We start from the raw sequence: 25,674 nt of genomic DNA, 5'->3' as shown, positions 1-25,674 counted from the left end.
TGCATCCCAGTTTGCATTGTACAGGTTATAAGGTCATGGTGACATTTTAGATTATGCATTCCATCTCAAATAGTAGTTGAGTTGCTTGTGTTCTCCAATGACCTTTTTAGGTTATCCTATGTGTTTCCAAAGCAGCATTAGACATAGGCCCGGAGTGTTGACAGTTGTGAAGAAGTATAGTGTAATAATGCTTCATCAGATAAATAAGCAATATTGTAAATCTTGTCAGCAGAGCACTGCAGCAGGCACTCGTGTCAGTTTGAAAAGACAAGGATGGGTACCCAAAGGAGACATGTCAGCCTGTTAAGACACTTAAGGTTTAGTATCTTTAGGTTTAACATGTTTGCATAGGCACTTCTCTCTGTCCTTCCCACTAAGTACAGCAAAAAACACAGGACCTTGTATGTGAAACAAACATAAGACTCTGAAAGGTAGAAGACCACTGACCAGCTAGGGACTATAGGACCCTAGGAGAGTACATGGTACCAAGGTAATACCAGTAAAGACCTAATGAGGAGCTTGAACTCTTACCCCAACCCAGCACTATCAAGGTACCTCCCCCACTTTCCACTTTGGGTACTAAAGGCTGACTGGGGAACATGAATTTTTCCCTCAGTTACTAGTAATGAAGTAGCTGTCTCATTCTCCTGCTGGCACAGTGTCACAGAAAGCCTGCTGTGGCTGAAGATTTAAATAAGGTACAAACATTCATAGTACCCCAAATATCCAAATTTCAATATAAAGCCACTCATAACCAGAAAAGAGTCAGGAAAATCTCAACTGAAATGAAAAATGAACATCAGTAGACACCAACCCCAAGAGAACACAGATGTTAGAATTATCTGACAATGATTTTAAAGTAGCCACCACAGGAAGGCTGAGCAATTATAAACATGCTTGAAACAAATGAAAAAATAGAAAGTCCCAGAAAAGAAAAAAAAAGCTATCAAAAAAAACTAATGAAAATTTTAGAACTGAAAAATGTAATAACTTAATTTTTAAAATGGAATAGACAGGTTTAATTTAGAATGGGGGTGATAGAGGAAGGAATTGGTGAACTTGGAAAAATTACTCAGTCTGAACAGCAGTGAGAAAATAGATGAAAATCAAAACCCAGAGTTCAGATATAACATTTGTGTCATCATGTGGACAGAAAGAGAAGGGAAAGAGGATAGGACTGAAAAAATTTCAAAAAAATAATGGCTGAAAACTTGGTAAAAGTCATGAATCTGTGGTTTCAAGAAGCTGACTGAACCTTAGGTAGGATAAACCCAAAGAAATTCATGCCAAGACATACTATAGTCACATTTCTTAAAACCAAAGGCAAAGAAAAAATCTTGAAGCAGCAGGAGAGAAATGACACAACACCTGAACAGAAAAACAGTTTGAATGACAGTGGATTTCTCATCAGCAAACATGGACGCCAGAAAGTAGTGGCAGAAAATTTTGATGACTAAGGAAAGAACTGTCAACCCAGAATTCCATATCCAATTAACATTTAGTTCAGACAGAAAGGAAGGGAAAACCACAATGTTCTCAGGTGAAGGAAAAAGAGAACTTGTCATCAGTGGACCTACCATAAAATAATGTCTAAAGAAATTTCCTGAAACAGGAAAGAAATTATAAAAGAAAGGAATAGTGAACATATAGAAGAAAGAACAACGTAAAGTGTAAAAATATAGTAAATGTAACAAACTTTTAAAAAATGTTTTTGAATGTTGTAAATTGTGTTTGACTTTTTGCACTGTTTTCAGTTGTAAAAGTCTAGTGTAGTTATCAATGTATGTAGAAGAAATATTGAAGACATTTATGTTATAAATGGAGAGGGGTAAAGGAACTTAAAGGAAGATAAAGTCTATACTTTACTGGAACTGATGAAATGTTGACACCAGTAAATGTTGATAAGTTATATGTAATGCAGTCCTTCAGCAGCCACTATAAAAAAAAATCTATTCAAAGAGATGCAATCAAAAACATTTTAGATAAACAAAAAATGGAATTTTAAACTATGTTTAAGTAACCCATAGGAGGAAGGGAAAATAAAACAGATAAAAGAAATAAAATGAAAAAACAGATTTAAGTTTCAACATATCAAAGACTACATTAAACATAAATGACCTAAATTAATCTATTAAAAGACAGAGTGAGTTTTAAAGATGACACAGTGTGCCATTTACAGGAAGTAATTTCAGACAACAATGTAGGTGAGTTGAGAGTAAAAGGTAGCTTTATTTATGATAGTACAAAACAAAAACAACCAAAGGGCCTCTCAGTAGATGAATTGCTAGACAAACTGTTATATTCATACCGTGGAATACTACTTAGTAATGAGAAGGAATGAACTATTGATACTTGTAGTAACTTGAATCGCTCTTAAGGGCATTAAGATATATTTTTTAAAAGTCAATTTCAAAGGACTCATATGTTTCCATTTATGTAACATGGCAAAATTTTGAGATGGAAAACAAATTAGTGGTTGTTAGTTGTTGAATAGTGAGAGGAAGGAAGCTGAGTGTGACTATAAATGGGTGGTACAAGATCTTTGTTGTAGTGAAATAGTTCTGTATCTTGATTTTGGTGGTGGTTCCACAAATGTACATGTGATAAAATGGCATAGAATGACACACACACATTGTACTGGTATTCCTGATTTTTAGTGTGTTATAGTAATCTAAAATATAACCATTGAGAGAACTGGGTGAGAGGTATACTGTACCTCTGTAGTATTTTTGTAACATCCTGTGAATCTATAATTATTTCAGAGTAAAGAGTTTTAAAAAGTAAAAAGATGGCTTTGCAGATGCTGCCGCTGCCTGGAGCCTTGTAGTATCAGCCATGGTCATTCCCACTGTGTTCTTTGACATTGCCGTCAATGGCCAGCCCTTGGCCTGCATCTCCTTTGAGCGCTTTGCAGACAAGATTCCAAAGACAGCAGAAAACTTGTGCTCTGAGCACTGGAAAGGATTTGGTTATAAGGGTTCCTGCTTTCACAGAATTATTCCAGGGTTTCTGTGTCAGGGTGGTGACTTCACATGCCATAATGGCACTGTTGGCAAGGCCAATTTCTCTATGGGGAGAAATTTGATGATGAGAACTTCATCCTAAAGCATACAGGTCCTGGCATCTTGTCCATGGCAAATGCTGGACCCAACACAAACGGTTTCCAGTTTTTCATCTGCACTGCCAAGACTGGATGGCAAGCATGTGGTCTTTGGCAAGTGAAAGAAGACGTGAGTATTATAGATGCCACGGAGCACTTTGGGTCCAGGAATGGCAAGACCAGCAAGAAGATTGTCATTGCTGACTGTGGACAGCTCTAATAAGTTTGGCTTACGTTTTATCTTAACCACCAGACCATTTCTTCTGTAGCTCAGGAGAGCACCCCTCCACCCCATTTGTATCCTAGAATCTGTACTCTTGCTGCAGTTCCCTTTGGGTTCCATGTTTTCCTTGTTCCCTTCCATGCCTAGCTGGATTGCAGAGTTAAGTTTATGATTATGAAATAAAGACTAATAACAACAACAACAAAAAAGTAAAAAGGCCTATAGTCCTAGCTACTCAGAAGGTTGAGGCAGGAAGATTTTTTGAGCCCAGGAGTTCAAGGTTACAGTGAGCTATGGTCATCCCCCAGCACTCCAGCCTGGGCAACAGAGGAAGACCCTGTCTCTGTTTGGGCGGGGGGAAAAAAAAAGATGAATTATAAGCAGGAAGACTTTGAATTTTTTTTTTCTTCTTCTTTTTTTTTTTTTTTTTTTTTTGAGACAGAGTCTTGCTTTGTCACCCAGGCTAGAGTGCAGTGATGCCATCTCAGCTGACTGCACTGCAACCTCCACCTCCCAGGTTCAGGTGATTCTCCTGACTCAGCCTCCCGAGTAGCTGGGATTATAGGTGCGTGCCACCATGCCTAGCTAATTTTTTGTATTTTTACTAGAGATGGTGTTTCACCGCGTTAGCCAGGATGGTCTGGATCTCCTTACCTTGTGATCCGCCCACCTCAGCCTCCCAACATGCCAGGATTACAGGCTGAGCTGCTGCGCCTGGCCGAGTTTGAATATTTTAAACAAATGCATTAATATATTTTACACATGTTCAGGTATTGAGAAGCCAGTATCTTTAGTGCGTACTTTTAAAATCGTCAAATGTCGTCTATGAATGTGTGATTTTTAAAAAATTTAGTTTTGAGTTAAAGAGGCAGATTATAAAGAGGGAGCCATTTGACTACTCTGAACTCTTTATGTTTTACCTTTTTTTTTAAAAAAAAAAATCCACTTTAGAAGATGAAGATTTAGCTATTATTCTCATCTTCCTCACTACCATAAATGCAAACCTCATTTCTACCTCCCCATTTTCTCAAAATTGTTTTTATATTTATTTCAATTACATCAATATTCTGTTTTTTCAGTTGGATAGTATAAACACTATTCATACCTGGGCTGTGATTTGTTTTCCTCTCTTGTACAGCTTTTTGTTTTCTCCAGAATTAATAATTGTCTTTTGTTTACTTACTTAATTTTCTATATGCTTATGATTAATTGAATTCCAAACTCCCTGAATTGTAAATGTCTTTCTGTTCATTCTGAATATGTTTACTCACTATCTTAATTTTAAAAAGGGAATTAAACATAGGTTGGGTTTTAGAATTTTGCTATAAGGAAAATTCTTAGTGTTAGAATTTGCCAGCAAAATCAGAGCAAATAATCTTTGTTACTTTTTCTATTTACACACATACCCTGTCCAGCTACAGATAAACATATGGTTTACCCTTATTTCAGCCTAGTTTCTGATTTTTCTCAAGAGTCTGTTTCTTCATCGATTCCAAACACTGGTCACACAGAGAAGTAGGAAGAGTTGTGGCATAGAGATGAGAACACTAAGGTTCTTGTTCTGAGTTAGTTTTAATTGACCTCAATGTAGGATCATCAGGTAACTTCCTTGGCCTTAGTTTTCTTTTCTCTGTAATAGTGACAAGATCAGACTAGATTATAACTGAGGCCTCTTCCAGTTAAAATGTGATTTCAAGTAAAGTATTTACTTAAATTCTGACAGTATATGTAGTATCTTTAAATTAAGAACGTTGTCATTTCTGCTACTTTTATTTTTTTATTTTTTATTTTTTGAGACAGAGTCTCGCTGTGTTGCCAGGCGCCAGGCTGGAGTGCAGTGGCCTGATCTCGGCTCACTGCAACCTCAGCCTCCTGGGTTCAAGCAATTCCCCTGCCTCAGCTTCCCGAGTAGCTGGGACTACAGGTGTGCCCCACCACACCCAGCTAATTTTTGTATTTTTAGTAGAGACAGGATTTCACCACGTTGGCCAGGGTGGTCTCTATCTCTTGACCTCGTGATCGGCCCGCCTCGGCCTCCCAGAGTGCTGGGTTTACATGCGTGAGCCATCGCACGTGGCCCATTTCTACTACTTTTTTTTTTTTTTGAGACAGAGTCTCGCTTTGTCGCCAGGCACCAGGCTGGAGTGCAGTGGCGATCTCGGCTCACTGCAACCTCCGCCTCCCGGGTTCAAGCAATTCTCCTGCCTCAGCCTCCTGAGTAGCTGGAACTACAGGTACGCACCACCATGCCCAGCTAATTTTTTGCATTTTTAATAGAGACGGGGTTTCACCATGTTGGCCAGGATGGTCTGGATCTCTTGACCTCGTGATACACCCGCCTCGGCCTTCCAGAGTGCTGGGATTACAGGTGTGAGCCACTGCGCCCGGCCATTTCCACTACTTTTAAAGAAATACCCTGATGTTTAGAAAGAAATTAGATTAAAAGGTGTTATAGAGATGGGAAATTTTACAAAAGACAAAATGGGCCATACATGGCATGTTTGTTGTGCTTCAAATTGTGATATGGGAATTGTGGTTTTCATTTTCAAAGGGTGTCTATTCAAGAAATTCTAAGACCATCAGAAACCTCATTGTTTATTACCCAATGGATTAGATTTGACCCATAGAGTATTCTCTGAAGTAATTAATGTGGCTCTTACAGAGATTTCTTCAATTATAGACTGTTGAAGCTAGATGGATATTTGGGGACTTCTAAAAGAGTCCTTGGTGGTCTAGCAGTTTTTAGTTGATAGAACCAAGGACAGAATGCACTGTTTCCTATTTGCAAGTGTTTTACTTTATTGTGAATGTTGTGTGAGGGCTATTTGATATTTGGGATACTTGAATTTTTTTTCAGAGGGCATGAATGTGAATTTGTGAGTTTATTTGTATACACATGTTGATGTACTTTTACATACGTTCGATGGTGCTGATAGTGCGCCACTTTACAGGATTCCATGAAAAGCAGATGTGTAATTTCATTTCGTAACAAACATATTCATTAGCTATTATATTTACTGGTTATTATTATTCACATAAGTTGTTTTGTTGGTTTTCAGGTACTTGAAGAAGCAGAAGCTCAACATTTATATCAGTCCATTTTGCCTGATATGGTGAAAATTGCACTCTGTCTGCCAAATATTTGCACCCAGGTTAGTGGATGTAGCTTCCTGGAGACTGACAGTTGAATTTTTTAAAAACTTGAATGGCTAAAGTCACACACAGAGAGAGAGACAGAGAGAGGAAATGGGAAACAGTTTTTGCCAAAGAGAATGGTAATTTTGCTATATTAAGGAAAAGGTTAGAGGGTAGAGAGTGCTATAAAAGGACATTAAAAATGCAGCATTCCATTCCTCAGCTTCTGTTTACACTGTGGAAGCTTGTTTAATCAGACTTTTTTCTCTTTGTTTAAACAACTTCTAACTTAAAAAAATACTCATTATTTCAAAACATGCTAATGGATTTGGAATATCATATTTTCAAAATGGGTTAATACTACCCACTCCTTCCTTACCCTCCCCCAAAGTGATATATTCTATAACAAATGAGTTAGTGACACTTTCTTAACTTTTTTTTTGAGACAGAGTCTTGCTCTGTCACCCAGGCTGGAGTACAGTGGCATAATCTTTGCCCACCATATCCTCCACCTCCAGGTTCAAGCAGTTCTCCTACCTCAGCCACCCAAGTGATTACAGCTATGTGCCACCACACCCGGCTATTTTTTTTTTTTTCTTTTTTTGAGTACAGTGGCACAAATCTCGCTTCACTGCAACTTCTGCCTCCTGGGTTCAAGCAATTCTCGTCCCTCAGCTGTGACTGGGATTATAGGCATGCACCACCACACCTGGCTACTTTTTGTATTTTTAGTAGGGATGGAGTTTCACCATGTTGGCCAGGCTGGTCTCAAACTCCTGACTTCAGGTGATTGGCTCACCCTGTGCTGGGATTACAGGAGTGAGCCACTGTGCCTGGCCTTAACTTTTAAAAATAAAGAATCCTATATTTTATTTTGTTTTGAGTACATTAATTATATATTGCTACATAACAAATTATGTCAGAATTAATGGCTTAAAACAATAAATACGTATTATCTTGCAGCTTTTGTTGACTTTGGGAGCAGATTAGCTGACTGAGTGGTTGTGGATCAGGATTTCTCTTGTAGTTGCGGTCAGGATGTCAGCCAGGGCTGCAGTTATCTGAAGGCTTACCTGGGACTGAAGGACACACCTCTAAGTTGTCTTAGTTACATAGCTGTTGGCAGAAGGCCCTGCTATGGGCCTCTCCATAGGCTGATTGATTGTCCTCATGACATAGTAGCTAACTTCCCCAAAGCAAGCAATCCAAAGGAGAGAGCAAGGAGGCTGCAGTGTCTTCTATGACGTGTTTTTCTCAAGGTACCCAACATCACTTCTGCTATTTTTCTGTTCATTACAAGCTAGTCCATACCCAAGGAGCAGGGTATTAGACTCCACCTCTTTTTTTTTTTTTTTTTTATTGTGAATGAATGAGACAGAGTTTCACCCTTGTTTCCCATGCTGGAGTGCAGTGGCACGATCTTGGCTCACTGCAAACCTCTGCTTCTTGGGTTCAAGCAATTCTCCTGTCTCAGCTTCCTGAGTGTCTGGGACTACAGGTGTGTACCACTACACTCGGCTAATTTTTTTGTATTTTTAGTAGAGACAGGGTTTCACCATTTTGGCCAGCCTTATCTCAAACTCCTGACCTCATGTGATCTGCCTGTCTTTGCCTCCCAAAGTGCTGGAAATACGGTCGGGAGCCACCGCACCCAAGACTTCACCTCTTAAAGAGAGGAGCATCAAATAATTTGTAAATGTATTTTCAAAACTCCGCAGGGTTTGTTTTGTTCTTCATAATTTTATTCCTGTGTTTCTCACAACAATGCTTGAATTCGCCTTTGTCTTGTATTTCTAGGGCCAACCCCTATTGCTGCATGGCTGCTAGCCAGGATTCTACTAGCACCTTACTCCACAGGGGCCCTATGGACATTTGGGTGGAACAATTTCTGAATGTGTATTATGGTCCCATTCATTGCAGTATGTCATTAGGACACCCAAAAAAACACAGATAGGGTCATTGGGGCAACCAGGAAACAACTCACATGTCCAAATGCCTTCTTGGACTGTGCCACCTTCAGTTCAGACCCATGAAGTGTTTTTCAGTGTGATGTTTTCAATTTTATGTAACTTTAATTTCACCTCAGTAATGCATTGTGTCTGAAATAAGTTTTACTATTGGACAATGGAAATATATTTTAAAACATATCTTCTTCTTGTTTCTATTGGAAGCTACTTGCTTGATCATATTCTGTTTGTTCTTTTTCCTTTCTCTCCTTACTTAGTAAAATCTCTCACTACCTCCTAGGTATGCTTGTCTGTTACTTCCCCTGTGAAGCCTTCCCTGCCTCCCAGACAGGGTTCATCCCTCCTGAAGCACTCAAATCATTGTTTTGTAATTCTTGTCATTATATATCTCTTACCACTGGATTATAGTCTCTCTAAAGGGAGATCCTGTTCGTGTCCCTGGTTTGCATGGTGCTTAATTACATGCTTTTTGAATTCAGTATGTAATTCATAATCAATAGTAGGTAGTACGTAGCCTTTGGGTGTGGGCCACTTAATCCTCTTTCCCTTGTGCATATAAGAGTTTCCGTATTTTATTTAATGATAAATTTTTATTCAAAAGCATCTAACTTTGTAAGCTATAACAAGTCCCGTGGAACCAAAAATCAGATCCCTGGGCCCTCAGCTGTTTGTCCTGGCTTCTTTCAACAACTTTCTTCTCCATTAGCATATCAATGGGAGAGCATCTTAATTCAGTGCTTTGCCATCTGTTGAAAAGTCAATCTCTGCTGTGAGAGTTGAGGTTTTTATTTGAGATCAAAATACGTCTTATGGCAAGTTAAATTGTGTATGTTGGTGTTTAATAATTTATCACATTGGAGAACTGTAGGCCAAATCTAAAGATTAAATTTTAGATTTATCAAAAAAAAAATTAAAGGAGACAAATTTGGTCAGGAACTTTTTGAAATATCTGGGTTCACAGTAACCAGCCTCTTATTTCATTGAGCTGAGTGCTTGACAATAATATTTACATCTTCTCATTTCTCCAAATAATGAGTTTTTAGGCATTTCTTCTCACTAAGAGTAGAAATCATTAACTATTTAAAATTATGCTATTTGTTTATTTGGGAGACAAGAAATGTTTGTGTTTGAAGTCTATTAAGCCTGAAATATTTACCATTAATTTTTAAAATTATTTTTCTGAATAACTTGGTAGTTAAAAATTCATTTTGTACTAAAACCAAGCAGCACATTGCTTGAACCCATTGATGCACTGTCACCTTTTCTAAACTCTGCTTGGTTGTGAATAAATGCATCGGATGGAAAATGGAGATCAATATGAGCTCTCTCTTTTCTTTTTCTCAGAAATGGTGATTGCTAAGACCTGAAGGGGAGAGAATTTGTAAACATAGTGAAAATAGATTCTTTACCTTTTGCTTATTTGTTTACGTTAGAATTTTCCCAAGAGAAATAGTTGAATTGCAAGTTTAATCTGTTATTTTTTCTAGCAAACTCTTATTCTTGCAATGATGTGTACTTCTGTACTTAGAAAAGCATTCATTGTTCAGCACTGCTGTTTTGGTTTGTCTTGCCTGCCCTTTCCTCAGGTTCATTCTGTGTGTCAGCTCCTCAAGTATGATCAGTACAGTTTGCTCTAGGCATGCCAGTTTGAGATGAGTGCAGATACTTGAAACTCTTGGTTCTGGGCCTTACTGCAGGGGATAAGGAAAAGCATCTCTAAATATTTCTGTGGGAGCATTTTGAAACTTAACAGCTGATGGATAAACTAGTAGTTGGTCTTTGATTTTTTCTGCATGTCTTTAAAAACATAGTTTAACATTTAAAATATGTTGACAAAAAGAGTGAAACTGTAAAATATTTGAAGAGATTTATTTTGAGCCAAATATGAGTAACAAGTGGCCTCTGACACAGCCCCAAGAGATCCTGAGAACATGTGCCCAAGATGGTCGGGCTATAGCTTGGTTTTATACATTTTAGAGAGACAATAAGATAATGGGCCAGGCACAGCAGCTCATGCTTATAATCCCAGCACTTTGGAAGGCTGAGCCATTTGGATCACCTGAGGTCGGGAGTTCAAGACCAGCCTGACCAACTGGAGAAACCCTTTCTCTACTAAAAATACAAAATTAGCTGGGCGTGGTGGTACAAGCCTGTAATCCCAGCTACTCAGGAGGCTGAGGCAGGAGAATTGCTTGAACCTGGGAGGCAGAGGCTGCGGTGAGCTGAGATTGCACCATTGCACTCCAGCCTAGGCAACAAGAGCAAAACACGGTCTCAAAAAAAAAAAAATATATATATATATATATATATTATCAATCAATAAGAAGGGCTTCCAGGTCATAGGTAGATTCAAAGATTTTTCTGATTGGCAATTGGTTGGAAGAGTTATTATCTAAAGACCTGGAATTAATAGAAAGGAGTATCTGGATTAAGATAAGGGTTTATGGAGACCAAGGTTTTATCACGGAGATGAAGCCTCCAGGTACCAGGCTCAGGGCTTTTATTGGAACTAAAAAGGTACCAACCCTTTTCTTACTTCTCACCTGGAAAGGAATAGGCATTCTCTACAGAATGTAGATTTTCCCAACAGACAGCTTTTCAGGGCTATTTCAAAATATGTCAGAGAAATATATTTTGTGGTATTCTTCCAGGGCCTGCTATCTATCATGTGATGCTATACTAGAGTCAGGCTGGAATTGAGTCTTGTTACAACAAAAAATCTGTTTCACCAGTCTTCAGGTCTCTGTTTTAATGTTAGTGCTGGTTACTGTGCTGAATTCTAATATGAGGAGCATATAATGAGGCATGTTGGACCCACCCTTCCTATCGTGGTGTGGACTAGTGTTTCAGGTTAACTTTGGAATCTCCTTGGCCTAGAGGAGGGGTTTATTCAGTCAATTGGGGGGCTTTTATTAGAATTTTATTTTTGGTTTACAAATAGAATAAAGCCCACTGAACGCAATACTCAGGTCATGTGGATTATACTGACAATAAAATGAATTTGGTGGTATAACTAGAAGACATTTTAGACATAAAAGATTTGAAGAAAAAGTCTCTTGCATCTTCCTTGACTTGGAATGTTTGGTTATGTAAGAAATGTCTATCTTGTTAAAACTTACATGTCTGTGTAGTGGTTTTTACATGTTCTATTAATTGCTTTAATGAAGTTACATTTGATTCTTATGAAGAAATTGTCGGTATGAAGTGTAATTTGGAAAAAGATGGTAAAGACTTAATTGTTGAATTATCTTCCTTAGATCATTTTCTTTAGGACTAAGAAAGACTGTTCTGGCCAATAATTTTTAGTATAAATTAGAACAAAATTTAGCTTAAGCAATGTTACATATTTTTGTTTCATCTTTTATTTTCGTTTTTCATTACATGGACAATGTATTTTACTTGCTGAAGCAATCTTGTTTTTCACTAATAAGTAATGTTTTATATTCTCTTCACTATCATTACTATTGATTAGAAGTCTGCAGTTTGTCAAGTAAGTATATTTTCTCAATCATCCCTGATAAACAACTCTTGACTTTAACAATATTGCTGATTTAATGATTCAAGAATGGCCTGAAATTATTTCTGCCTTAATTTAGCAAATGCAATTTGGTGCCTCTGCTTTGAAATTGCTAAACTAATTATTGCTCTTCTTGTCTATATTTTTTGTTTCTTTTATCAGCCAATACCGCTCCTGAAACAGAAGATGAATCATTCCATCACAATGTCACAGGAACAGATTGCCAGTCTTTTAGCTAATGCTTTTTTCTGCACATTTCCACGACGAAATGCTAAGATGAAATCGGAGTATTCTAGTTACCCAGACATTAACTTCAATCGGTATGTTTTCAGAAAACACCTCTTTAACAATGAAAAAGGCAAAGGTGGAAGGAGCAAATAATATTTTTTTAGTGAATTCTATAGGCCAAGCATTTTATATGCAATTGTCTTGTTACAGTACTTAAGTGACATTTTCACCATTTTGCCAGCAAGGTGATTAAAGTTCATCAAGGTTAAAAGAACTCGATTGGGATCCAGGAACTAGTAAGTCACAGAACTGAGATTTTATTTCAGGCCTGTCTTACTCGAGGACCCATGTTCTTTCTGTCCTCTCAGATGGTTCCTCTCAGTTTTCTGGACTCCACATGCCTCTTCAGTTTGATTATTCATAGGACCTTTTGTTGTTATCCCTACTAATTTTAGCATCCATTGTTGGATCTTGTCTGCAATGATTATTACCATAGTGTTTGCCTGTTGTGAATTTCCTGTTTCCCTCTTCTACATTTGCTAATTGAAATTTCATTGTAAGGAAGAGCTATCCCTTCTCCCCCATTTTTAAAATATTGGAATGGACTCATGGATATTTATTTTGTTGTATGAGTTTAAATTAAATAGTATTATTTATTTTACTGCTTTAATTATTCTAGCTTTGGCCTTTAGGCTGGCTGCTGTGTTCTTTTGATAAACCCTGTCCTTTTTTTGAGCATTTCCCTTCTTTCTGGAATTATACATTGTTCCAGGTTCATCTTATATTTTCCATGCCTCAATCCTGGAATCAATAATTTTCTCAAGGATTCATGGTTTCTTTTATTGTACAATGGTATTTAGAGACCAACATCTGGGTGATAGGTGTGCTCATTGCTACTAGAGTATCATTGTTTCTAATGCAACTTAGTTTATATGGGCAGCATTCTTATAACTCCACATGATGGCAGAGAAGTGAATTCACAGTTCTCTCCAGTATCAGAGTGTCAGCCCCAAGGGCCTTATTTTGAGCCTTTTAAAATTGGAGAATGTTTCACTTTCTTAAGATGAGAAGAATTCTAGAATTCAGCTGGTTAGTTCCTAATATAAATTTTTAATTAAAACATTTAAAAACTAGGTATTTCAGTGATTTTACTGTGTGTGTTTAGCAGATGTAAGTATAGCAGAGGAATTGAATATAAGCTGCTCTTAGACTGTCATAATTGTTTGGTGATATTTTTATGACCCTCAAACATTAAAATGTTGATGGTAATTTGATATTATATGCAGTTACTCTCCACTGTCAAACTAAGGAAGAAGCAGCAAAGAATGAAAAACTAATGTTATCTAAGAAAATTTCCTTCAAATCCTAGTGTTAGCAAACAGGGTAGTTTATATAATATACTCTTTGGTTACATAAATATTAGTTGCAAAAGTCATGCTTTTAATCTCTTTTCCAAATTAGTACAGTAGCTAAGTTTGTTTTTAGATACTAGTATTTAGTCAATGTTTAGTTCAAATATACATTGAGCAGCTGCAATATTCACCACAGTGTATTAAGTGCCTTGAGGTTACAGAGAGAGGATAAGCCAGTTTCTGAGTTCCTATTGTTATGTAGCATCATCTCATTTTCAAACCTCACAACTACCCAGATTCCCTTCTCTTTTACACATGGCTTTTATTCCTCCTTCAATACTCAGTTCACGTATCAGTTTTTCTGGTGACTCAGATTCTGATAGGATGGGTTTGCTACTCTAGGTTCCTATGCTAGCCTGTATGTACCTCTGGAGAAGTGTACAGCACCATGACATTTTATTAAAGAAAGATGATAATTTAATAAAGGGAACGTTCTTTGAGGAAATAACTTTTCTTTCTGTTGTTGTTTTGAGACATGGTCTCATTATGTTGCCTAAGCTGGTCTCAAATTCCTGGGCTCAAGAGCTCCTCCCACCTAGCTAGGACTACAGGTGCATGTCACCATGCCCAACGTAACTTTTGAATTAAGTACAAAAGGGTGAATAAGAGTTTCGTCAAGGAGAAGGAGAGGTGATTGCATTCTGGGCAGGGGGAAGACTATGTGCAATCACACTGTCACAAGAAGGACCCGACATGCCCAGGGACTGAGAGAAGACAGTGTGGCTACAGCACAGAGAGTGAAAAGGAGCATGGAGAGGGGAGAGGTTACAAAAGTAGGTGGAGGCTGGACTATGCTGTGCCTCAGTAGGCCGTCTGAAAACAATGAAAAGTCATTGGAGGATTAGATAATGGGGATAGAGGGAGACTAACACACATGTTCAGATTTGTATTTTCAAAAGTTTATTTTGACTGTAATGTGGGAGCCAAGCAGAGAGGGGCCAGAGTACGTGAGTTTACCCAATTGGGGAGGCTATTGCAATGCACCAGGAAAGAGAGCGTGGTAACTGGGATAGTGTAGGGGAGAGGACAGAGGTGTGGAGACATTTGAAGGGGTAGCCAGAGTAATGGCGACGGGCTGGATTGGTAGATGGGTAGAGAGAGGCATCCAGGGTACTTCTTACGTAGGTACAACCAAATGCGCACCTTTACTGTCCCCTACTTTTCCTACTGTACCACCTAGCCTACTTCATAATTGCATATTTAATCATTTCAGTGGGACAGGGATCTTAACTGTCCTCTTCTTTGTTACTTTCACAAAGTAAAAAAGTATTGTAGGCCTTCAATAAATTCTTGTTGAATGAATGAAAATAAATTTTACAGGTGAAATATTTGAGAATAAAATTAAGTGGCTTGTTTTGAATAATGGAGCTGGTTAATGGCAGAGTGCTAAGACTATAATTTAGACCCTTTGTTCTCAGTCTGTTGTCTTTTGCTTTTCATATTATATCTTAGTCTTAGGAATTATGAGACATTTTCTTTTTAAGCCACATATAATTAAAAATAGCATTACCTCTGATTTTGTTAGTAATTGGGGCAGAATTGAGAGAAAACAGAGCACTGGAATCTGCAATTGCAGTTATATAAAGAACCTGTTTCACAGGTGTGAGCTGCTGCGCCCAGCCCGTATATTACTTTTATGTGCAGAAGGAAAAATAGGTAAGGGGAAGAACATGTCAGTTGTCAGAAATCAAGTTAGTAAGACAATTTTTGTAATTGATTTTGATGGTGGAATTTCACAGATTTTTTAAGGCTTTTCCAGAAAGCTAGTGTAGATAGTTTCTTTCCAATTACACCTCCATAGACACATTTCATTGTGTCTACTTCACCCATTTTACCTATTCAGCATATAGCGTTTGATTTCTTATGGAAGAAATGGAATCCACAGAATCCCACAGAAATTGGAGCCTGCAATGCTGACAGCTGTCTTATTCAACAGTAAAGACCCACCCGTGCTGGATGGCTGACAGGCAGAAGTCAAGATGTCTTGAGAAGGCTTAGCTTTGGTGATTTCCAATTTCCTGTCACCAATTACCAGAATTTACATTAATTTTAATATATATTTTAATTTTAAAAGACCTTTGTTTTTCAGCCAAACTTCTAACTGGGGAAGTCTGGGGCTTCTTGGCAATGGCAGGTTTATCTTTTTCATTGTACATCGTCATTTATCCTGAAGACTGAGCTGATTAGCTCTGAATATCAGCATGTTGTGCTTGATGGGACTCAAGGCTGGGCCATTTTTTAAAATGAAGGAAATATTAATTAGAACAATGCAACTGCTTTATATAAATGAATGTTGATTTTTTTTTTTTTTTTTTGGCTGGGTATTATGTAATGCCTTAATTTAGCACAAGTACCTTAGACTCAGCATTATCTGAAATTCATTTACTTGTCACATTAACAGTATGAATTAGATATTGATTAGGAATAGTTACTCTCATTTTTAAAATTAGGTGGAAGTTTAGAGAGGGTAGGTTACATCACCAAGTTAACACAGTAACTAATAGACTTGAGAGTCAAATGCAGAACGTAGTCTTCGAGAAGCTGTGTCCCTTAACCATTCTGCTACACAGTCTCCCTTTGAATGAACTGAATTAATACTTCTTATCTCATGGCTAGTCAGAAATTAGAACTGTTCTTAGAAATAATTATTGATCTATTAAATAAATTGAAGCCATTTATAAGTCCAGAGTGACAATGAGGAAGTTAAGCTTGCTGCAAATAGCATTCTCACCAAATAAGATTTTAAGTAGGTCTTTTTAAGATTTGAAATCAGGCATATTTTTGTCTTCCTAGCTGATGAATGTTCTTTTGGATACCATGACACTGAAAACGAATTAAGGCAGGTAAGCCAGTGTTAGTCTCCACAATGTTGTAGAGAATCCTAAGCAGCCAGGATGTCTGCCCTTGCCTTTCATTTTGAGATGGTATGTGTTTTAACGAGCCTAAGCTAGCAAACAATAAAAACGACTGTGCATCACCACTGATGCTGTCTATTGATGGCTTGTTTTGATTCTGCCTAAGGAATTTTCTAGGTAGGGAAGCCTCTCTTGATAAGGTTCAGGGAGATTAAATGAATTGTTAGCACAACTGGAACTTGATCACTGTCTTCTACTCAAATTCAGTGTTCTTTTATTATATCACACTGCCTGTCATGAGCAAAATGCTCTGAGAGTGCTCCAGAAATGGCAAACAACCAAAAGTCCCCCGACTTTCATGTGACTTCTGAAAGATCCAGTACTTAATATGATGAGCCATTTGGTAAGCTGATTATGTAGCATTTTATTGTCTTGTTTCCTTTTATGCATAGTTTCTACTTACGATTATAGTTTCTAGCAGTAGGGAGTGGTGTGTGTGTGGTGTAAGAGAGAGTGTGAGTGTGTGTGTGAGTGTGTGTGTATTTAATCTCAAAAGAGGTATGGGTAGCTAGTTGAATAAGAAAAATGGTAAGAGTATGTGGTAGGAGGCTGACGTCAATAAATTGAATGTCTTCCCTTTTTTATTTATTGCTGTGTTCTTTCAGCCCTGCTTAGTTATGTTAAATACCGCTGACCTTTTTCCCTGTTTGCCTTTCAGGTCCTAAACATTCATATAAAGGCTTCCAATGTGATTAGCATTGATGTTTCTGAGTTTGCATGGAAACTAGATGGTCAGAGATAAATTGTGGGTCTCAACAGTGGTCAGCCCAGGAGGTTTTTATGTCTGCCTTTTCCCTGGATTAAAAATGCTGCTGGGGCCATATGGCAGAGTGCCTCACACAAGAGCCGGGAATGACTTTCTGGTTGGGTTCCAGATTATCACTTGCTCATATTTTAAAATGGAGGTTGTAGGGCTTTAGGCTTGATTTATGGTATACTAATGGGATTATTACTTAACTTGAAATGGCATAGTGGTTTATGGGGCAGTGGGGATGGATATACCTAGAATAAAATTCCAGTAATATTATCAGTATTCCATTCAGGGAAAGATTTTATTAAATTCTGTTTCTCTTTATAAGTATGCAAAGGGAAACACCAGCTAATAAGTATCTGACCTTTGACTGACTTCTTTCATTGAAAATACGCTTTTGTTTAGGACAAAGTAAGGTTGCCTGACTGGCTTTTTCTGTTTGATTTCTTTAATAATTATTTTTAATTAAATGCCCGAATATCTTCCCTACATGCAGAGGAGTTATTGTGGCCTGGCTTATGTGCACACTGCTGACTCAAAATAGGCCTTCAAATATACATACCCAGGACTTGAAAAATCTAAATTAAAAAACAAAGGTGTTGGGAAGTTAAAAAAAAAAAAAAAGGTGTCTCTGGGGGAATGATGCTTAATGATTATGAGAAGGTCTTACTTTCTCTGAGTCTGTTTGTGTGTGTCTTTCTTTCTGTGTGTCTGTCTCTCATGCTCTCTGTCTCTAGCACCATTTATATCAGCCTTTCTCCTCTCTCTATCTTCCCTGCCCCATCTTTCTTCTCCCTCTTCACCCCTTTCTTGGGCTCCAGCCTCAGTCCTTTTGTTTTCCTCCTCACCCCCAAAAGCTGTCCCTCATATTATATATCATTCTGGGGATGACTTCCGTTCATGCTGTTTGCCTGTCTATTTCTGTTCTTTTTACTTGGCTTCCATATCAGGATGATTCATTTTATTTGAGTGGCTGTGCATAAAACTTTAAAATTTTACAACAGCCAAGTCTGAGAATTATCACAAGTATTTTAAACCTGCTTCATCTCTGACTTTATCTCTCCTTCTTACCCCCGACACCCACCACCACAATGATTTGAAGTTAGGATTAGAGCAGCGAATAAACAGAGTACATTGAGATTCTGCTTGATTTGCACCTTTAAGATTTGGACCTGCAAAATAAACAGTGGTGTTCATTTGTAGTGGGTGATAATAACAGCCATAAAGTCTTCCAGGAAAGTTTGTCTCACCAGGATAATAAATCTGCAGTCTCACGAGGCTCCTAAAGTTAATAATTTGTCATCATGGTTATAAAATATGTGACCTTTTATGTGGTTTTATACATAGATGATCACATGTGGAAGCTAGGGACGCTTTTTCTATGTTTTGGATAATTATTTCTTAAGAGCAACAGCCATTTTCTCCTCACTATGCAATAGTTCTATTGAAGAGGATCTTTTATCCTTTAATTGAATTGTACAGTACATCAATTCATCTCTAGGAAAAGGTGGTAGCTACTTTTATATTCATACTGATTTCCTCTACTACATAGTGAGCCTAGAAAGAGATTTTGAAGTGGAGCCTAAGGTATTCATTTATTAAATCGTATTTATTGATATAGGATATTTAATTATACTGCTAAGTAGCTTCTTCATTTTGGCTATAATTTTGATTTAAATAAACTCTATTCCAGAAGAAGCCATGCTGAAACCTGCACTCTCAAAGAGCCTTTCTTTTAGCTGGCAACTGTATGTGTATTAAAGATTTTAGAAAGATATGTTCTTTTAAATAAATACAAGTTATTACGTGGGCTGTCTTAAACTATTTTTAAAAAGAGATCTGATTTTAGATTTGGTTAAAATACTAGCCTACATTAGTATTCGTTTTAGGAAATAAATATTCACATAAATTGTCTTTCCATAAAGTGACCCTGAATACAGATTTCAGATCATCGAAAACAGAACCATTTGAAATCTGCATTTCCTTTCTTTTTCCTAATTTATTTCAGTTACTCAATAGGATTTTCTCATGGAATTAACTTTTTCCTCTCGGCATAGTTACATAAGCTTGCTCTTGTAATCATGAAGAATATTACCCATTTCAGCACTTATTAACATGGACTTTTACTTGAAGGGTTTCTGGTTTTAAAGTCAGAGTACATGACTAGAGGCAGATGAATAGTACCTCATCATTTATAGCCACTGAATCTCTATAATTTTTAAATGCCTTTGGAAAGCTAGATCTTATGCTCAAAAGCTTGCTTTTGTGTTAGAAATCTTTTAGTGACCTACTTACTCAGGTCATAATGCTTTTAAAGCCCTGCTTTTCTTTCCTCGGAATAAATTGAATTATATGTTACCAGTAACAATGCTATGTCATTTCAAAGGAAACTGAATTAAGTAATGCAAGTCTGGGTTGCTGAAAACTAGATGACACAGGGTAGACACTGTTTTGGTTACCATGCAAGGAAACTCTGTTAGTCAGCTTGGGCTGCCATAATAAAATCCCATAGAACTGGGCGGCTTAAACAACAGAAATTCATTTTCTCATGGTTCTGGAGACTAGAAGCTGCAGATCAAGGTGCTGTTGCTTCGGTTCCTGATGACGGCTCTCTTCCTGGCTTATAGGTGGCTGCCTTCTTGTCCTCACGTGGCAGAGAGAGTACTCTAGTCTCACCTACTCTTAAAATGACACCAGTTCTATCAGATGAGAATCCCAACCCTATGACCTCAGTTAACCGTTACTACCTCTTCAAAGGCCGTATCTCCAAATTTAGCTACATTAGGGATTAAGGATTTAACATATAAATTTTGAGAGGGCACAAGCATTCAGTTCATAATAGAATATATTTGTTTAAGTGACAAGGACTGTTGAGCCCTGATATCTTGTCATACCTGCCTGTGTATAGAACCTCTGTTCCCCTCCACTCTCATTTCATCGCAAACGCTAATATAGGGATTTTTTTTTTCAGGTACTGTTTTGGTAGTTATTAAACTACCTAATAATGTTATGAAGTGTAATGTTATTAGCCATTGAGAAAGTGGCTGTGCATTAACTGACTGACCCTAATTGACTCAGGGGCTAGATGGTGCTTTCTCCATGGTGGAAGATAGGTTGGAGAAATGTGGTTGGTAGCAAATGCTGTCTGATTTGAACAGCTTTGAAGAAGCCTGGTTCTAGTTGGTTTCAGTCCTCTCCAGATACTGTTTGAATCTAAACCAATTTTCCAGTTCTTATCTTTACAGAATTGTCTTCTGGAAGAATTATTTCTTGTTATTACTTGGTTGCAATATGGATGTAGTTTTGTGAATTATTAAGGCATTTTAACTGATCTTCCACTCACTTATTTTTTATCTCTTTTAGGTTGTTTGAGGGACGTTCATCAAGGAAACCGGAGAAACTTAAAACGCTCTTCTGCTACTTTAGAAGAGTCACAGAGAAAAGTAAATTCCTTTCATTCTTACTGTAATTTTTCTTGCTGATGGGAACAGTTCAAGTCAAGTGACACATGAGGAATGTTTTGTGTTTAATGTAAAGCTTCCTGTTCCAACCACATTGAAACAGTAGTAATGATTCAATATTATAACCTAGATTTTATGCTTGTGTTGTGTATAAGCATAATGTGTGCTACAGATGTAGTGGGGCGGGGTTTACATACTCTGAAATCAGACCCATATTCTCTGAAATCTGTAATATACATCAAAGGATTTTCATGAATAAAAACCAGAGAAATTATATTGACCAGGAAATAAATTTTGGATGCTCTTTATTTAAAGAAGTATTCACTTGTTTATTTGTATAAGTCAACTAATTCATTGTTTTTCTATCCATTCCTCTTTTTTGTGCCCCCCCAAGCCCTTTGTGGATTTCTTATAAAACTGTTTTGTACTGAGTTTTATATCTCCATCTTCCTCTGTTGAACCTTAATATTCTTGCTTACCCAGAACCTGATAGCAGCTGAGACAGTCCAACAAATACTGGTAATGACCAGCTGATAATAATTGGTATTGCTGCTCTTATCTCAGAAGCTGAATGACCATGGTTGAGTTTATTGACACCTCTAAGCTTCAGTTTTATCATCTGTGAAATAATAATGGCCAATACCTTGTAGGGTAGTTACAGATATTAAACAAGAAGATACATGCTTAATAAATGTAAGCTATGGTCAATGGGTAGCCTTTCCTACAAGTGAGTGAAAACCAGTACACCTCAAAAGTTTCTTTGTGCTAAGTAGGTAAGGTCAAGCTGGTCAAGTGAAATGGCTTTTCTTCAGTTCTGGGTTGTAGGATTGTCTTAAAACATGTCTTTGAATATTTTAAGGTCATTTTTCTCATATCCTTCTTTTACTCTTGCATTACAGTGTACTTGGCATTTTCCCCATTGAATGTGTTGCTGTTGGACGTTGTTAAATTTTTAGAAAGAAATCAATTATCAGGATTTTGATGTTTAAGGGAAGATTATATGCTTCTTTGATGTGGGATTATTTATCTTGTAGTTTATTGAATTTCAGTTTTGTGCCCTGTACTGAATGAAATATTAAAATGCAGAATCATTTGGACCTATGAGACATGAAATCAAATTAGAACTTGTATTGTAATGACTTGTTAAAAAGATGACTACTTTTTTTGGCTATTCTAGGTCTAATTAGAATTATTACTATTCGTTTATTTTTTGTTTTGTTTTTACAGTACTTTGAGTTGCCATTTTAAGTAGAATTATTATAACTAAGTAATAAGAGTTCACTTTTTTTTTTTGAGATGGAGTCTCACTCTGTCGCCAGCCTGGAGTGCAGTGGCGTGATCTCAGCTCACTGCAACCTCTGCCTCCTGAGTTCAAGCAATTCTTCTGCCTGTAGCTGGGACTACAGGTGCCTGCCACCATGCCCAGCTAATTTTTGTATTTTAGTAGAGCTGGTGTTTCACCATGTTGGCCAGGATGGTCTCAGTCTCTTGACCTTGTGATCTGCCCACCTTGGCCTCCCAAAATGCTGGGATTACAGACATGAACCACCATGCCTGACCCAGAGTTCATTTTTTTGTCCTGGGAGTCAAATCACATATGTCTTCTCTAAAAACTTACTTGGCTTTCTAAATTTTAGAATTTCAAATACTTTGAGGAAAAAGCTAAAAGTTTGTTTTTTCAACTAGAAATGTATATACCATTGTAAATATTGGGACTTTGAAGAAATATAAGTAGACATTTTATTTTCTGACTTATTCACTATACATGGTAATTAACTTCTTTGTAGAAATACAATATAACATTGCTCTTGGTCTTCAGTATGTAAAGCTGACAGCTTAAGGAGGAAATACTAAAGAGAATAAAAGAGGTTGCAGTTTAGTGAGTAACTGTATAGAAGTCCTGGAGCCTACTCAATAGACTTCAGAAGCTTATTTAAGGTAACTGTATTTCACCAAATCTAAGATGTCATAGATTTTTTTTTTAAGTGCTATTACATTATATCCCTCTAAGAAGGAAAAAAACATGCAGGACAGGGAGTTTAGTAGGAGACCTGACTCACAAGAGTGTTACACCTAAGGATAAATGAGAAATTAACTTGACCGTCCAGAAAAGGGACCATAAAGAAATGTGCAAGTCTCAACCTTGGCACTAAATAGAGAAAGGAAAAAAACGTTTCTCTGAGAATTTGAACCACAAGCCCTAAGCTTTGGGTGTGCACTGTTACCACCACTGTGGTCCATAAAGGCCTGCCACAAACGATTTAATTCAGATGATATTGGGCTCGTGGTGCTCCCAGATGACAGCAGAAGCAGAATAAATTCACCTCTGGTCTAGACCTATGGTAAGATACCTCTATTATAAAAGATGTATTTCAGTTTCAGAAATTTAATAAGTGAAAAAACATGCCTTCTAGAATTGATAAACTAGAATTCCATCAGGACCAACTTTTTGCTGTTGTTAAACATGTATGTTTTATATTTGATGAGGATCTTGAGACTGAAAGAGTTTAAAGAGCCTTCTTAATTAAATTATTTTCTACATAGTTTTACATAAAGTATCTTATAGATCAGGTTTTTGAAATTTATGACCTATATGTAGCATATATTGTGACTTTATTATGGGAAGTATTTGATTAACCAAAGTGTTCTATTCTGAGGTGAAAGTCCCCTTTTTATGAAAGAAAGCTAACAGATGTGCTCTCAAGGCATTTTTGTTAATAATTATATCTAAGAAACCATGTTCTTCTGCCTTTTCTTGCTTTGCCAGCAGTGTTTATGAATTTATCTTAGCATCTCTTTGTATATATGAAGGACATTTTAATGTTCTTACTTCTCGGCTAAGTTACTGAATGACAAGATAGATGTTCTGTTATATTCATGGAATTGCTTCTCTAGTGTTTGAGTTGTTTGACCACTTACTTGTGAGTTTTAAATATGCTATCCATTTATCTTAAAGTTAGATATCTAAAGAAAGTATGACCCATGTTAACACAAAATTTTGTTTTCTATCACAACTGTTCCATATGGTTTTTTAGTGGTGCTTTCTTTTGACTGAGAACAAGAAAATGTGGAATTGTGTATAGGAATGAAATGATGATGGCCAGGATTTTGCTGGGCTGTACTCCGTCATCACTAATAGTTCCTGACATCTCTTTCTTTCCTTAAGAGCTTTTTTTCTATTCAAGAAAACAGAAATGGCATGGCCTTTTTAGTTTGTTCTTTGATTTGAATCAAGACAAATTACTTCTGGTCAGCTGATTTGTTTCTTTTTGTTACTAGCATTAAAAAAAGTAAATCTGACTAGAAAAGGAACTCATTCTCTAAAATTATTGACTGCATTAATAGTACTTCGTTTTAATTCTTCCAAATTCATTGCTCCTTGAAAAATATGTCATCTTTGTTCTGTAAACTCCTAGAACCAGTAATTTTTCCTCTGGCTAAGACTCTACTAACAAGTAGAGTGATTGCCCACTATCTAAGCCCGGGACTTAACTGTACTGACTCCAGAGGATGTGTAAATGATTTCCTTTTTAAATCTGTGACATTTCACTTACCTTAAAGTACATAAATGTGTATCTGTTCACCAGTCTTTGAATGTAGGGTTAAGTTCTTTCTTTGTAAAGGAGTCTACAAATTGGAATTCAATTTTGTCTTTATTGGTGTACCAGTTGTACGTTCTTTTTTTCAATGCTTTTTTTTAAAAAGTGTATTCAGCTTCAAAAACTTCACCAAAAAGTACCAGCACTCAAATCCTACTGTTGTGCTATTATTTGTTTAGTTTTGTTTAGCGAAGGCTTATTATTGTGTAGAAGGAGTTTCTACTGTAAGGATAATATTATTTTCAATCAGTATTCTGTTATATTCCAATGCTAGACTTGATATTTCCTGATGAGTTTTATAGCCAATGTTAGATTCTTTTACTGAGTGTGTGTGTATGTATGTGTGTATAATCTTTTCAAAATTGAAACTTATTTTGGGTATTTTTTTTTTATTGCTTCTGTAGAACCTACTGGGTTGGTGACATTTACAAGACAGAGTCTTGAAGATTTTCCAGAGTGGGAAAGGTAACAATAATAATAAAAATAATCCTGGATGCCTAGAACTAAAGGACTCTTACATTGTGAGAGGATTCTATTTTATACACCTGGAATGATGGTTTTCCAACCTCTAATTATCCTACTGCCAGGGAATTTCTACTCATAAATGATCTATTGATAGCTCTCATTGTTGAAAAGTTCGTGCCTTTTAAATCAAAGTTTATATAACTCTTTGATTTCTACCATTTTGTCTTCTTTTGTCTTCTGAAAGAAAGTCCTGTTTAGAATTGAGGAGTGTTGTATGTGAAGATACTAATAAAAAGAATATAAATATTTAAATGTTTTTCCTCCCCTTTTTTTGGTTAGTGTTTGAACTTCATGGCTTTTCTTTCTGGAGGACGAGATTGAGAAGTCTTTTTATTATTTACATCTGAGTGAACAGTAACCATGTAAAATTTGTCTGAGTGGCAAGAATTTTTAAGTTTGGCTGCCCATGTGCACTACTGGTAGATTTTGTGGAAGTTGGTATTTACTGTTTGTTACTTATTTATCAGAAAATATTGAAGAGATAGCAGCCAATCTGAGCTAATTCAGATTTGTAAGAGCCTTAGTGTCCTGAAATAGTTAACTTATTTTTAATCTAAAGCAAGTCCCCCAGTACACTTAAAGAAGTGTGGATTAACTTTTTAAATATGTTTGAATACATGATGAAGCATACTAAACACATATTTAACCAATGCCTCCCATTTTCACTTTCTAATAATTTTATGATAGTTTGTAATTGTTTGGTTTGGAATTAGTGATGAATGGAAATCACTTAAAAGAAGTTAACCTGAGAAGTCATATCTGCGTAGGTGGCTTTCCTGTGGTGTTTTCATCCATCAAAGATGTTTATTTGTGAGGCGAAAGAAAAAGAAATTTACTTCAG

The 25,674-nt window shown here is 36.8% G+C and overlaps 1 protein-coding gene across 5 annotated transcripts in view; it reads left to right on the top strand.

Annotated features, from left to right (window-relative positions):
* PARG (poly(ADP-ribose) glycohydrolase) overlaps positions 1 to 25,674 on the top strand; it is a 116,180-nt gene that overhangs the window by 41,957 nt on the left and 48,549 nt on the right. For 4 of the 5 annotated variants that reach the window (XM_032266855.1, XM_032266858.1, XM_032266854.1 and 1 more), the window contains 4 exons: positions 6,383 to 6,475; positions 12,105 to 12,262; positions 20,612 to 20,691; positions 24,713 to 24,773. In XM_032266855.1, coding sequence (XP_032122746.1) covers positions 6,383 to 6,475; positions 12,105 to 12,262; positions 20,612 to 20,691; positions 24,713 to 24,773 — 392 coding nt within the window. The remainder of the gene's footprint in view (positions 1 to 6,382; positions 6,476 to 12,104; positions 12,263 to 20,611; positions 20,692 to 24,712; positions 24,774 to 25,674) is intronic. The other variant, XM_032266856.1, reaches the window with a different exon arrangement.

The sequence above is a fragment of the Sapajus apella genome, unplaced genomic scaffold, assembly GCF_009761245.1.
Source record: "Sapajus apella isolate SASKATOON/1434 unplaced genomic scaffold, GSC_monkey_1.0 scaffold161, whole genome shotgun sequence".
NCBI classification, from domain to species: Eukaryota; Metazoa; Chordata; class Mammalia; order Primates; family Cebidae; genus Sapajus; species Sapajus apella.
Note: the sequence above shows the minus strand (reverse complement) of the source record. Positions and strands in the feature narration are given on the sequence as shown.